The sequence below is a fragment of the Amblyraja radiata genome, chromosome 24 (genome assembly GCF_010909765.2).
Source record: "Amblyraja radiata isolate CabotCenter1 chromosome 24, sAmbRad1.1.pri, whole genome shotgun sequence".
NCBI classification, from domain to species: Eukaryota; Metazoa; Chordata; class Chondrichthyes; order Rajiformes; family Rajidae; genus Amblyraja; species Amblyraja radiata.
In genome coordinates this window covers 32,677,220-32,692,280 of record NC_045979.1, presented here as the reverse complement: position 1 = coordinate 32,692,280, position 15,061 = coordinate 32,677,220, and the positions used below count along the sequence as shown (strand labels likewise).

General features: G+C 52.2%; 1 protein-coding gene across 8 annotated transcripts in view; it reads right to left on the bottom strand.

The window, feature by feature from the left end:
* Positions 1 to 521: 521 nt before the first annotated feature.
* Positions 522 to 15,061, bottom strand: part of plekha6 (pleckstrin homology domain containing A6) — a 206,347-nt gene continuing 191,807 nt past the window's right edge. For 7 of the 8 annotated variants that reach the window (XM_033042855.1, XM_033042862.1, XM_033042861.1 and 4 more), the window contains 8 exons: positions 13,673 to 13,778; positions 12,048 to 12,157; positions 10,369 to 10,563; positions 9,432 to 9,593; positions 8,093 to 8,226; positions 5,852 to 5,994; positions 3,983 to 4,087; positions 522 to 953 (listed from right to left, as the gene is read on the bottom strand). In XM_033042855.1, coding sequence (XP_032898746.1) covers positions 3,987 to 4,087; positions 5,852 to 5,994; positions 8,093 to 8,226; positions 9,432 to 9,593; positions 10,369 to 10,563; positions 12,048 to 12,157; positions 13,673 to 13,778 — 951 coding nt within the window. In that variant the 3' untranslated portion in view covers positions 522 to 953; positions 3,983 to 3,986. The remainder of the gene's footprint in view (positions 954 to 3,982; positions 4,088 to 5,851; positions 5,995 to 8,092; positions 8,227 to 9,431; positions 9,594 to 10,368; positions 10,564 to 12,047; positions 12,158 to 13,672; positions 13,779 to 15,061) is intronic. The other variant, XM_033042859.1, reaches the window with a different exon arrangement.

Below are 15,061 nucleotides of genomic sequence, written 5' to 3'. Positions count from 1 at the left end.
TGGTCCAATCTGTTCCAGTGCCAGGGATGGGATCTTGGCCTTTGCCGCGGTGAACCACAGCCTTTGGATAAGACCCCAGAGATAGGATGTCACCAACACACGGCAACCACGTTTAGTGTGGAAATACAATGCTGAAACAGGCCCTTCGGCCCACCGAGCCAGGATGGAACCCGGGTCTCCGCCGCTGCTTTCGCTGTATGGCGGCAAATCTACCGCTGCGCCACCGTGACTGCCCAAATTACACCCCATGTACCGCTGACTTTTCTTGCCAACGCCTGGCTTGGTCAACGTCGGGGTGGTTGGGTCTGCCTAGCTCGCTGCATCGGGTACGCCTGGCCCAACTCTTTAGACCTTACACTTTAGAGATACAGTGCGGAAACAGGCCCTTCAGCCCACTGAGTCCACGCTGACAAAGCGATCCCCCCGAGCACCAGTTCTATCCTACACCCAAACCCACCCACCCACCCACCCACCCACACACCCACACACACACACGCGCGCATACTGGGGACAATTTACTGAAGCCAATTAGCCCTTAAAGGGGGAGGAAAATGGAGCCCGCGGGGAAATCCCACACAGGTCACGGGGAGAACGTACAGACAGGATCGGACCTGGGTCTCTGGCGCTGAGAGGCAGCAGCACTACCTACCGCTGCGCCACCCGCCCTCTTTAGTAAAACACAAAACGAAGTCCTGTGCCGACTTTCCTTCCTCGTGGGAACTCAGTCAGTCAAGTTAAAGGCAAAACGTATCGCTCGAAGAAGTGAAATAAGAGTCTCTTCGATGGATACTGCTGTAGAGGAGCCACTCGGGCCTGGTCACTCCTGGCTCTCTCGGCCACTCCACCATCAGACTCGCCGTCCCGTCAACTCCCGCCCGACTGTAGCGTCGTTACCCACAGGGCCTGCCTTCAGTACGTTGACCCGTGACACTTGATGGCAGCAAGAGCTTGAGCTGCGAAAAAGAATCAATGAATAAGGTTAAAAGCGGAAAACTAATATCTCTCGAACACCCTCGCGACAGCCTCCTGGGGCAAAGAATCCCACGCCCAGATTCACCACCCTGTGACTGAAGAAATTCCTCCTCATCTCCTTCCTAAAGGAACGCCCTTTAACTCTGAGGCTGTGACCTCTGGTCCTCGACTCTCCCACTAGTGGAAACATCCTCTCCACATCCACTCTATCTAAGAGTCCTTCAATACAGCGCTGGGTGCATCAGCCTAGAGGTTGCGCTTGTCTTTCTGAAACCAAACCGAGACTGTTACCACTTAGTCATGGCTGACGCCCACTGAGTTCAAAGACTTCAGCTGAAGTTATCAGCAGTCTTCAATCAGAGTCGGCGGCTTATCAGGCTGAGAGGTTATATGATGCACGTCAGCCAGCACCTGGCAATGTTTAGGATTCAGTGATGAAGGCAGCGATATCCAATTCCCTATCCTGGACCCCCTGTTCAACTCAAGCAGCAGTGAACGCAACAGCCCGTGTGTAGGAAAGAACTGCAGATGCTGGTTTTGATCGAAGGTGGACACAAAATGCTGGAGTAACTCAGCGGGGATAGGCAGCGTCTCTGGGTAGATGGAATGGGTGACGTTTCGGGTCGGGTCTGAAAAAGGGTCTTGACCCCGAAACGTCACCCGTTCCTTCTCTCCAGAGAAGCTGCCTGCCCCCCTGAGTTACTCCAGCATTTTGTGTCTATCTTCGCTGTAAACCAGCATCTGCAGTTCCTTCCTACACAGAAAGGCTAGTTTAGTTTAATTTAGTTTCGTTTAGACGTACACCACGGAAACAGGCCCTTCGGCCCACTGGGTCCATGCCGACCACTAGTTCTATGTTATCCCAACTTCCGCGTCCACTCACTGGGCACCAGGGGAAATGTTACGGAGGCCAATTAGAGCACGTCCCTTGAACCTCTGTAGACTTTGGAGATACGGTGCGCAAAACAGGCCCTTCGTCCCATCAAGTCCATGCCGACCAGCGACCACCCCGTGCACTGGCACCATACTAAACACTAGGGGCAACTTTACAAATTAGCGCAGCTAATTAACCTACAAGGAATCAACACTACCGGGCGTGATGGACTTCCAGGGCCATCGACGGATGCTGGGATGAATGAACCAGGCAGCATCCCAGGAATAGCCCTGCACTGGACATTGGAAGGGAAAAGGAAAAGAGGGACACCCAAAACCACCTGGCGTCGAAGTGTAGAGGAGGAAATTAAAACAATGGACCTGACCTGGGGTAGTGTCCAGAAGCTAGCCCTGAACACACAGGAGTGGCGGACCTTAGTTGCTGCCCTACATGTCAGGAGGCATCATAGGCAGTTATGTTACAAAACTTACCTTCAGCGGCGCTGTAATTCTGCCACTGGCCGTGTGCGCGATTTTGGCGCGTTTGATGGGGGGGGGGGGGCGGGGTTAAAACGGGGTTTTTTCCCGACCTGGTCCTGAATTATATTTTGTTGGAGTGCAAGATTTTGGTAAAGAATCGTTCCTACGGCCGTTCTGTGTGTTTTATTAAAAAAATTCGCCCGACAAGTTAATCGCTGGAATGATCTTAAAAACAGCTTCTGAAGCCGTCAATGCCGACAACTGGGGCCGGAGTTTATGCAGGACCAGGTAAAAGAAAGTAGTTTATTTTTACGTATAAAAGTGTTTCTTAAGATGTATTTAATTCACATTTTAAGTTGCGAAACGGTGATTTAGTCCCCGAACGAACCGGCAGTGTATTTGCTGCCGATATGGGGGACTAAATTCACCGCACCCTGAACATTCCAAATGGTCCCGTTCCAGAAAATCCCACTCGCAAGTTGATTTAAATGGCCATTAATTTACAGGTATTAAACATTAAATTCTTTCCATTTGGCCTATAAACCCATGACAATGAGATTTAAAAATTATGTTATATTCTGAATTATTGTGTGAATGTTATTTGGACACTTAGGCTATTTAAAAATGTTAATCTATTCTTAAGAAATGGATAGATGTTTAGATCTAGTAATTGAATTTTGTAATTAGCTACAATTAGGTAACTAACTAATTATATGCTTTAATTTCAAGTCATCTAAGTAAGATTGTTTCATATTTGTTTCAGAATGCTTCAATCTATAATAACTGATAATTTCTTTCAGTTCTCTTAAATTTTAAGAAAGTTATCGGCCTTTAAATGTTCTCGATCACAGCTTTTGAGTTAAGTCAATGAAAAAGCAATAGGGAACAAGATGCCAATTTCCAAGTATGAAAATGGCCATAACTTTTTTAATACTGAAGATATGAAAGTGAATTATGTGTCAAATTAAACTTATTTTTATGCTTTATCTGATGGGATAAATTACAGACTTGATTTTTAAAATCTCATAATTTTGTAACATTGCTAATCATGGGCAGTAATGCCCCTGTCCCACTTAGGAAACCTGAACGGAAACCTCTGGAGACTTTACGCCCCACCCAAGGTTTCCGTATGGTTCCTGGAGGTTTTTGTCAGTCTCCCTACCTGCTTCCACTACCTGCAACCTCCGGCAACCACCTGCAACCTCCGGGAACCGCACGGAAACCTTGGGTGGGGCGCAAAGTCTCCAGAGGTTTCCGTTCAGGTTTCCTAAGTGGGACAGGGGCATAAGTCAGCGAGAGTTAGTGGGGGGGAGAGAGAGTTAGTGGGGGGGGGGAGAGAGAGTTAGTGGGCGAGAGAGAGAGTTAGTGGGGGGGGGGAGAGAGAGTTAGTGGGGGGGGGAGAGAGAGTTAGTGGGGGGGAGAGAGAGTTAGTGGGGGGGGAGAGAGAGTTAGTGGGGGGGGGGAGAGAGGGGGAGAGGGGGCCATGATTAAGAATCACATGCTATGATGAGATGGGATGGGACAACTCGTGATCCAACATCGCTGGGGTGAGTGAGCCGATGAATAAGAGCCACCAGCAGCGTGTCGGTCACAACTGCCGATGGCAGGCAAATAAAGTCAACACAAGTTAAAGTAAATTAAAAATGACAATGCTTACTTCTTCAGACACACATTAAATGGCTTCCGACAGTGACCGGTGGTGGTGTTGATGGGAGGGGTGAAGATGGAGGTGTTGATGGACTGGATGCATCCAATACTGGAACTGAATGGGATGAGAGGGTGGAACAAATGAAGCAGACTTCATGACAAGAGCAGACTTTGAAAACCTTCACTCCCCCACCTCTCTGCACCAGAGTCCTTAATGCCCCTGTCCCACTTAGGCAACCTGAACGGAAACCTCTGGAGACTTTGCGCCCCACCCAAGGTTTCCGTGAGGTTCCCGGAGGGTTTTTGTCAGTCTCCCTACCTGCTTCCACTACCTGCAACCTCCGGCAACCACCTGCAACCTCCGGGAACCGCACGGAAACCTTGGGTGGGGGCGCAAAGTCTCCAGAGGTTTCCGTTCAGGTTTCCTAAGTGGGACAGGGGCATAAACTTCAACTGTACTTTGGGCAGTAACGTGTCACAGAGTAATACAGCGCGGAAACTGGCCCGTTGGCCCAACGTGTCCACACCGACCAACATGTCCCCATCTACACTAGTCCCACCTACCCGCGCTTGCTCCTCACACAAAGTGCGAGGGGAACTCGGTGGGTCGGGCAGCATCTGTGGTGAGAATGAGTAGGTTGACGTTTCAGATCTGGACACTTCTCCAGACTGATGGAATGGAGAGGAGGTGGGGGGGAAAAAATCCGGAAAAGAGAGGTTAGGGCGGGGCAGGGTCACCCGTCCATTCCCTCCGCAGATGCTGACTGACCCACTGAGTTTCGTCCAGTTTAGTTTGGGGACAGGCCCTTCGACCCACCAGGTCTGCGCTGACCAGCGATCCCCGCACACTAACACTATCCTACACACACACTAGGGACAGTTTTATACTTATGCCAAGCCAATTAACCTGGACATGTACGTCTTTGGCGTGTGGGAGGAAACCGAACGTCCCAGAGAAAACCCACGCAGGTCACGGGGAGAACGTGCAAACTCCGTACAGGCAGCACCCGTAGTCGGGATCGAACCCGGGTCTCCGGCGCTGTAAGGCAACAACTCTTGATACTTTGTAACTTTGTCCGCGCCCTTTATGTAGCGACTACTGCATACCGTTGGTACGCAAGCAATGAATTGCTCTGTGACATTCATTAATTCAATAGACAATAGACAGTAGGTGCAGGAGTAGGCCATTCGGCCCTTCGAGCCAGCACCGCCATTCAATGTGATCATGGCTGATCATCCACAATCAGTTCCCCGTTCCTGCCTTCTCCCCATATCCCCTGACCCCGCTATCTTTAAGAGCCCTATCTAGCTCTCTCTTGAAAGCATCCAGAGAACCCGCCTCCACCGCCCTCTGAGGCAGAGAATTCCATACTCACAACTCTCTGGGTAAAAAGGTTTTTCCTCATCTCCGTTCTAAATGGCCTACCGCATATTCTTAAACTGTGGCCCCTTGGTTCTGGACTCCCCCAACATCGGAAACATGTTGTTCAAGAAGGAACTGCAGATGCTGGGACTGATGCACCAGTCTGAAGAAGGGTTTTTGTCCCGAAAAACGTTGCCTATTTCCTTCGCTCCATAGATGCTGCCTCACCCGCTGAGTTTCTCCAGCACTTTTGTCTACCATCGCATATATGTTTCCTGCCTCTAGTGTGTCCAAACCCTATATGTTTCAATAAGATACCCTCTCATCCTTCTAAATTCCAGCGTGTACAAGCCCAGCCGCTCCATTCTCTCAGCATATGACAGTCCCGCCATCCCGGGAATCAACCTGGTGTTCATTCATTCATTGACTCTACCACTGGGTCACCATGCCATCCCAAGAGACGGTCCAGGTACACGTCACCTCCAGAGCAATACCAGCTCCCGCTGTGAGCTTTACCTGAGATGAGTCGGCTGCGTCGTGATGCCTCGGTGGCGAGGGCACAGGAGATCTCAATCCTCTTCTCCTGCTCATGGAGCTGAAGCTCGGGGTCCATGTTGGTGTCGCTCAGACCCTCCATCAAGGGCAGAATGTTCTGCAAACTAACGAGACAGTGTGGTGAGGACAGTTCACTGCCCCCCTCTCACCCTCCCACCATGCCCAACGCCAGCGAGAGCGAAGGACAGCAGCAAAATCCTTCACCCTCTTTCTCCATCACACAAGCCAGTCTCCACAGCTAACAATGGCCTGTTTCTGGGAAGTTTCTTCCCATAGGCCATTAGGACTGGAAACTCCTATCTCGCCAGGGACTTGTGCCCCTGTCCCACTTAGGAAACCTGAACGGAAACCTCTGGAGACTTTGCGCCCCACCCAAGGTTTCCGTGCGGTTCCCGGAGGTTTTTGTCAGTCTCCCTGCCCGCTTCCACTACCTGCAACCTCCGGCAACCACCTGCAACCTCCGGGAACCGCACGGAAACCTTGGGTGGGGGCGCAAAGTCTCCAGAGGTTTCCGTTCAGGTTTCCTAAGTGGGACAGGGGCATAAAAAGCTTTACTGTACTATTCTACTGGTGAGTGGTGTCTTTTTAAAATTGCTGTTTTTTTCTTTTTTTCTTCCACAAATTTGTCATATGTGAATATGTGATTCTGTTCCATTCTGTTCTGCAGTGTTTTTTTTGCACAATCCGCGAGCATTGCCACTTTTCATTTCACTGCACATCTCGTATGTGTATGTGACGAATAAACTTGACTTGACTTGACTTGTCATCATCACCTTTTTCCATGCCTTTCATTAATTTGTTCTATCTCTCTCTCTATATCACCATCTATATCTCTCGTTTCCCTTTCCCCCGACTCTGTCTGAAGAAGGGTCTCGACCCGAAACGTCACCCATTCCTTTTCTCCAGAGATGCTGCCTGACCCGCTGAGTTACTCCAGATGTTTGTGTCTATCCCTCTCTCATTGACTCCATCTACATTGGGCCCCACAGCAGAAGGGTCCACGTCGCGGGGCTGGAAACTGGAAGTACCTCGAGCTAATTCTGCCACCACCATCATCTATTGTGACAAGTGACGGCTCCCACTGATTGTCGCCGGAAGCTTGCGCCCTTTTCAGGACGGACGATGCCAGCGAGGTCAACATTTGTAACATGGAAGATGGACTCGAGAGAAGAAGACCTTGGCAAGGCTGCCAACATGATCATAGTGTGGTACAGCGTGGAAACAGGCCCCTTCGGCCCAGCTTACCCACACCGGCCAACAATGTCCCATCTAGTTGAGTCTAGTTTATTGTCACGTGTACCGAGGTACAGTGAGTGAAAAGCCTTAATGCGTGCAAACCAGTCAGCATGAACGGTCCCGACCAGAAACGTCACCTAGAGTTAAGAGCCTGTCCCACTTACGCGTCCTTGGCTTGCAAATTACGCGACCTCGTGGTCCCTTGAGGCGTACGGGCACCGTATGGCCACGCGGGGCCGGTCCCACTTAGAAGCGCGGAGGGGTATGGAGATGTGCGGGGCTGGTCCCGACATCGTGCGGGGCTACGAAATTCTTGCAGTGAACAAAATCTTAATGCGCTAACAGCCTGTCGCGGAACTGATGGCCAAAGTGGGACAGGCCCAAGACCCTGGCGCGACGCAACGTCTCATCTCCAACAGCAGCAGAAGCAGGCAAACGATCGCCGAGCTCGGCCTGGGGCTCACGGCCGTTGTTCATCCGGATCCGCCCCCACTTCTACTCCCAGAGCGGGGCCAAGAAAATTGAAGATGGACACAAAATGCAGGAGTAACTCAGCGGGACCGGCAGCATCCCTGGAGAGAAGCAATGGGTGACGTTTCGGGTCAAGACCCTTCACTTCAGACTGAAGAAGAGTCTCGACACGAAACGCCACCCATTGCTTCTCTCCAGAGAAGCTGCCGGTCCCGCTGAGTTAGTCCAGCTTTGTGTCCATCTTCAAATTACGTCACGGCTCTGCGTATGCATGTAATCGCGCCCGACCTTCGCGGGATCATCGCGCCTCAACGTGACCCCGAGGTTGCGTAATTTGCATGCCAAGGACACGTAAGTGGGACAGGCCCTTTACACCAGCTTTTTGTGTCTATCTTCGGTTGAACTCAGCATCTGCAGTTCCTCGCTAAATTGAACAAAGCTGGACATTGTGTGTTGCAGATCTGTGGCCCGGTGGGTGGGTGGGTGGGTGGGTACCTGGATTTTGCGATGAGCGTTTTGATCCTCTCCACTTTCTTCTGCTTCTCCTTCATCTCCTCAGGGCTCAGTGGAAGCTCCGGCTCAAACTCAATGTAACGTTCGGGAATGAAGACTTTGTCTGGTGTGGTCAACTAAACGAGAGAAAGGCAATCATTTAAAAAAAAAATTTTACATAGGTTTTTTACATAGATTTTTTACATAGTTTTTTTTAGCAGTTTAGTTTATTTTATTTTCGCATGAGTGAATGAATGAATTAATTAATACTTTAGTGTCAAATGTAACAAGTCACAGTGAAATTCTTAGCTTATACCCAAGGTATGCGAATGGTTGCCACCTAAAGGGCACTGACAACATTTCAAACTATCCCGTGCCTGGTCCTCCTTTGTTCTGCCGTCTGCCCCCCCTCCCCCCCCCTCCTCTCGGTGGTCCCACCACGCCGGGTCCTCCTTCATTCCTCATTGCCACAGATGGCGGTGGAGGCCAAGCCAGTGGATATTTTTAAGGCAGAGATAGATAGATTCTTGATCAGTACGGGTGTCAGGGGTTATGGGGAGAAGGCAGGAGAATGGGGTACTGAGAGGGCGAGATAGATCAGCCATGATTGAATGGCGGAGTAGACTTGACAGGCCGAATGGCCTAATTCTGCTTCTAGAACTGATTACTCTGGATGCTTTCAAGAGAGAGCGAGAAAGGGCTCTTAAAGATAGCGGAGTCAGGGGATATGGGGAGAAGGCAGGAACGGGGTACTGATTGGGGATGATCAGCCATGGCGGTGCCGGCTCGAAGGGCCGAATGGCCTACTCCTGCACTTAATTGTCTATTGTCTATTAACCTGTAAACCTCGGTGGACGTGACATTGATAAACTAAACTAAACACTGGCTTCGAGCCGTTGCTCATCGTGGGCTGGACAGAGTGGATGTGGAGAGGTTGTTTCCACTAGTGGGGCTGGAGAATCTAGGACTAGAGGGCACAGCATAAAAGGATACACCTTACGAAAGTAGATGAGGAAGAATTTCTTTAGTCAGAGGGTGGTGAATCTGTGGAACTCATTGCCACAGACGGCTGTGGAGGCCAAGGCCATGGATATTTTTAAGGCTGAGATGGGGTCCCCCCCACCCCTCAACCTTCTAAACTCCAGCGAGTAGAGGCTCAGTGCCATCAAACTCTCATCGTATGCTAACCCACTCATTCTTGGGATAATTCTTGGAATAAACCTCCTCTGGACCCTCTCCAGAGCCAAGCACACCCTTCCTCAGATATGGGCCTCCAGATTGGATCGCGGTATTCCAAATGCGTCCTGACCAGCGCCTCAGCGTTACGCCTCGACATTCTCACCTCCTTGGTGATGTCCACTGAATAGTGCTCTGGCTCCATGTCCATCCTCCGGAGCCGTGCGATCTCGTCCCTGGGCGTCTCGTGATAGTTGCCCGTGAAGTCGCCCCTGACCGCGGCCTCCAGCTGCGAGATGTCGATCTCCGTGGTCTTGCGGCGCGGAACCTACACGCGCGGCGAGGAGACGGCAGAGCGTTTCAGTTTCAGTTTCAGTTTTTAGAGATACAGCGCGGAAACAGGCCCTTCGGCCCCACCGAGTCCGTGCCGACCCGCGATCCCCCCACACACAAACTATCCCACACACACTTGGGACAATTTACATTTGTACCAAGCCAATGGCCGTCTGCCAGGCTTGTCCAGCCTCTCCTCTCTTCTAGCTTGAGTCGGATAGCGTGGGAATGAGATTGAGAGTGGTATTGAGAGTGTGAGAGTGTGGGGGAGAGTGAAGAGTGTGGGAGAGTGTGTGTGTGTGCGAGAGAGAGTGTGATTGACAGAGTGTGCGAGAGAGAGAGTGTGTGTGTGTGTGAGAGAGAGTGTGTGTGTGCGCGTGAGAGTGTGCCGGTGTGAGAGAGAGTGAATGTGTGAGAATAAAGAATAAAGGGGAGGCCATTTAAGACTGAGGTGAGAAAAAACGTTTTCACCCATAGAGTTGTGAATTTGTGGAATTCCCTGCCACAGAGGGCGGTGGAGGCCGAGTCACTGGATGGATTTAAGAGAGAGTTAGATAAGAGCTCTAGGGACTAGTGGAGTCAAGGGATATGGGGAGAAGGCAGGCACGGGTTATTGATAGGGGACGATCAGCCATGATCACAATGAATGGCGGTGCTGGCTCGAAGGGCCGAATGGCCTCCTCATGCACCTATTACCTATGTTTCTATGCGTGTGTGTGTGTGAAAGCGTGGGGGATGGGGGGTGGGGTGGGGGGAGATCAGTGCCATACCGTCACTCTGCGGCCGATGGGCCTGGGGCTGCTGCCGTCCATGTTGAGGAGCTGGCCGGAGGTCAGGGTGAGGCTGCGGCGTTTGTGGTGACCCCGTAGCGAGCCGTTCTGGTGGCGCTTCATGCGCTCCGCCTGCTCCTCCACGCTCATCTTGGACTTGGCCTCGCCGGAGGGCAGGCTGACCCTTGCCCACTCCTGCCCAGGGGGCACAAGACACCACACGGTCAGGGGGGGGGTGGGGAGGGCGGGCGGGCAGGGGGGAAAAAGCAAACACGGGGAACAGCATCTCTGGTGAAAAAGGACGGGTGGCGTTTCTGGTACCAGGGTCTGAGGAAGGCCCCCCCGACCAGAAACGTCGCCCATCCTTTCTCTCCAGAGATGCTGCCTGACCCGCTGAGTTACTCCAGCACTTTGTGTCTATCTTCGGTATAAATCAGCATCTGCAGTTCCTTTCTACAGCGTTCTGGATGATTTAAGAGGGAGTTAGATGTGGCCCTTGTGGCTAATGGGATGAGGGGGGTATGGAGAGAAGGCAGGTACAGGATACTGAGTTGGATGATCAGCCATGATCATATTGAATGGCAGTGCAGGCTCGAAGGGCCGAATGGCCTACTCCTGCACCTATTTTCTATGTTTCTATGATGAACCAGATCCCCCACTCCATCTATTTGTCAAGTCAAGTCACTTTTATTTATCTAGCACATTTGTTGCATTCACTCTGTCCTAGTTAATACACATGTGAGGGGAGAGAGAATTCGGGGTGGCACGGTGGCGCAGCGGTAGAGATGCTGCCTCACAGCGCCAGAGACCCGGGTTCGATCCTGACCACGGGTGCTGTCTGTACGGAGTTTGCACGTTCTCCCCGTGACCTGTGTGGGGCTTTCCCCGGGTGCTCCGGTTTCTAATTAAACCACTCAGGCAGGCAGCCGGCTCGGGCAGAGCCCCCCCCCCCCCCCCCCCCCCCCCCCTCCCGCCTGGCGCCGTGACCCGCGGATGGCCAGCTTGGCCAGGCCCTGGAGCAACCCGACCAGGAGATCTTCGGCCCTCCTACCCTCTCCCCTACACACGGGGTGTCCGAAGATGAGGGTGGTGGGTGTGAAGTGCAGCCAGCAGGCAAAGGAGCAGCCCCTTTAGATATTGGAACAGGGGCTGCAACCTCACACGTGGTACACAGACTCTTCCCGCCCGCAACAGTGGCAGGGGGCTGGCGAGTCTGCGAACCGCGAGCGAAACAGGGAGTTTAAGAAGGAACTGCAGATGCTGGAAAATCGAAGGTACACAAAAATATTGGAGAAACTCAGCGGGTGCAGCAGCATCTATGGAGCGAAGGAAATAGGCAACGTTTCGGGCCGAAACCCATAAGGGTTTCGGCCTGAAACGTTGCCTATTTCCTGGAGAAACTCAGCGGGTGCAGCAGCATCTATGGAGCGAAGGAAATAGGCAACGCTTCGGGCCGAAACCATTCTTCAAACAGGGTGCTCGGTGCAGTAACCTCCACCCCAAGTCCCCGATGTAGAGGGGGAGGATCCCTGCGTAGAGGGACCCCCACTGGGGGCCCCCGCCCTCGCGACCGGAAGGCAACACTGACCGCCTCTTGTCTCATATCACGTTTCGAGGGGAAAAGCTAACTGCAGGCGGCTTGCGGTGATGAACAGTTGTGACGCCATGTTACAGCTTACCCGTGCCAGCAGGTCACCGTTAGTTTTATCGCCGGTCCGGGCTGCCTGGCTGGACGGAGAGGGAGATGATTCCTCTGGCGGGGACTTTGTTCTCGGTGGCACCACACCTACTGTAGCAGCGAGACAGATCAGATAAGCGAGACAGATCAGATACGGGTCAGATAATACATCGTCCGCTCAAAAAAACAGTATCTCCGTCGAAAATATTTCATAAACATCAGGGATGAAATCCCACCAATAAATCCACCCACTGCAGTAATGTGCCACACAGTCACAGAGTGACACAGCGTGGAAACAGGCCCTTCGGCCCCACTTGCCCACGCCGACCAACCTGTCCCGTCTACACTAGTCCCACCTGCCCGCGTTTGGCCCCTGTGCTTCTAAACCTGTCCTATCCATGTACTTGTCCAAGTGTTTATTAAATGTTGTATATGGTACACACGGTCGCAGGAGAATGGAGCTGAGAGAATGGAGCGGCTGGGCTTGTACACTCTGGAGTTTAGAAGGATGAGAGGGTATCTCATTGAAACACATTAGATTGTTAAGGGTTAGAGGCAGGAAGCATGTTTCACGATGTTGGGGGAGTCCAGAACCAGGGGTTCACAGTTTAAGAAGATGGGGTAAGCCATTTAGAACGGAGACGAGGAAACACTTTTTCACACAGAGAGTTGTGAGTCTGTGGAATTCTCTGCCTCAGAGGGCGGTGGAGGCCAGTTCTCTGGATGCTTTCAAGAGAGAGCTAGATAGGGCTCTTAAAGATAGTGGAGTCAGGGAATATGGGGAGGAACGGGATACTGATTGGGGATGATCAGCCATGATCACATTGAATGGCGGTGCTGGCTCGAAGGGCCGAATGGCCCACTCCTGCACCCATCGTCTATTGAGAACGTGCAAACTCCACACATCGAACCCGGGTGGCTGGCGCTGTGAGGCAGCAGCTCCAATCTCTATCCTAGAGAGAGTTAGATATAGCTCTTAGGGTTAACGGAATCAAGGGATATGGGGAGCAAGCAGGAACGGGGTACTGATTCTGCAAGATCAGCCATGATCCTATTGAATGGCGGTGCTGGATGGAAGGGCCGAATGGCCTCCTCCTGCACCTATTGTCTATGTTTCTGACCCGCTGTGTCAGCCTGACAATATTGAATGCAAATACACTGAAAATGCATGAAGAGTTCCTGCACGTTTTTTTTGTTTTATTCGCTTTTTTATTCCGAATAAACTTTTATTTTTGAAACTGGTAGAAAAATCCCTGGAATGAATAATTTAAGATCAATTAGCCATATAACAATTACAGCACGGAAACAGGCCATCTCAGCCCTTCTAGTCCGTGCCGAACACTTATTCTCCCCTAGTCCCATCTACCTGCACTCAGACCATAACCCTCCATTCCATTCCCGTCCATATACCTATCCAATTTATTTTTAAATGATAAAATCGAACCTGCCTCCACCACTTCCACTGGAAGCTCATTCCACACAGCCACCACTCTCTGAGTAAAGAAGTTCCCCCTCATGTTACCCCTAAACTTCTGTGCCTTAATTTTCAAATTAAGGCCGGGACTTTTTAAACCGGAGGGTCGTTCGGTCGGTCTGCCTGTCCCGGTGACGCCTGGTGGGTGATACCTTTGTTCTGCTTCTCCACCTCAGTGTCCGGCTTGCTCTGTCCGGAGCTGCCTTCGGATTGCAACACCGGCCGGTTTTCCTTCCTGGAAACGTCAAATCCCGGCTTCTGTGAAAGCCAAACGCGGAAAGAAAGTGTCAGCTGCGAGATGTCGGAGAAGCGACGGAGGTCCCTGCATTTTTTAAAGATTAGTTTAGAGATATGTGGGGGATGGGTGGCAACAGGCGGAGCCCGCGTCGACCAGCGATCACCCCGCACGCGGGCACTGTCCAACACACACCGGCGGCAATTTACGATCTTTACCCGAAGTCGATTAACCGACAAACCCTGCACGTCTTTGGAGTGAGCGAGGAAAACCACGCACGGTCACGTGGGAGAGCGTGCAAACTCCGCGCAGACAGCACCCGAGGCCGTGATTGGACCTGGGTGACGCTGTGAGGCAGCGCCACTGTGATCACTTGTATCCTCAGGAAGGGGGTGGCACGGTGGTGCAGCCTCACAGCGCCAGAGGCCCGGGTTCGATCCTGATCACGGGCGCTGTCCGTACGGAGCTTGTACCTTCGCTCCTCGACCTCGTGGGTTTCCTCCGGGTGCTCCGGTTTCCTCCCACACTCCAAAGACGTCCAGGTTTGTCGGTTAATTGGCTTCGGTAAAACGAGTAAACTGTCCCCAGCGTGTACGTGTAGGACAGTGTTAGTGTACGGGGCGAGCGCTGGTCTGGGTGGCGCGGACTGGGTGGGCCGAAGGGCCCGTTTCCGCGCTGTATCTCTGGTGGCCAAAGCTGATCTCTCAGCGGAGACGTCCACTGTAGAAGAGTCGATGGAAGCCCCTCTAGTCTCAGCTGCGGCCCCTTGTGTTGCCCTCAATGCCAATGGCCGTGTGTGTGTGTGTGTGTGTGTGTGTGTGTCCCCTCCCCCCCCCACCCCCCCCTCCCCCGCAAGCCCTGGATATTTAGCTTTGGAGATGCAGTGTGGACACTGGCCCTTCGGCCCACCGAGTCCATGCCGGCCAGCGAGCACTCCAGTGTACTAACACTATCCTACACATTTACAATCTTACAGAAGCCAATGTACAAATCCGTATGTCTTTGGAGTGCGGGAGGAAACCGGGGAACCCGGAGAAAACTCACGCAGGTCCCGGGGAGAACGTGCAAACTTGGTGCAGACAGCGCCCGAGGTCGGGAGCGAACCCGGGTCTCTGGTGCCGTGAGGCAGCAGCTCTACCGCCTGTGGTAGTCCATGAGAGAGGGGGTGCTAGCCCCCAGGGCCGTTTAAGATGGCTGCTCGCTGCATTGCCAGCAACTCAACGGGGAAAATTCGTCGTCATTCATTTATCCTTTCTCCATTTTGTGACGGAGGGGGCTACAGCGAGAGGGAGAGAGGGGGAGGGGG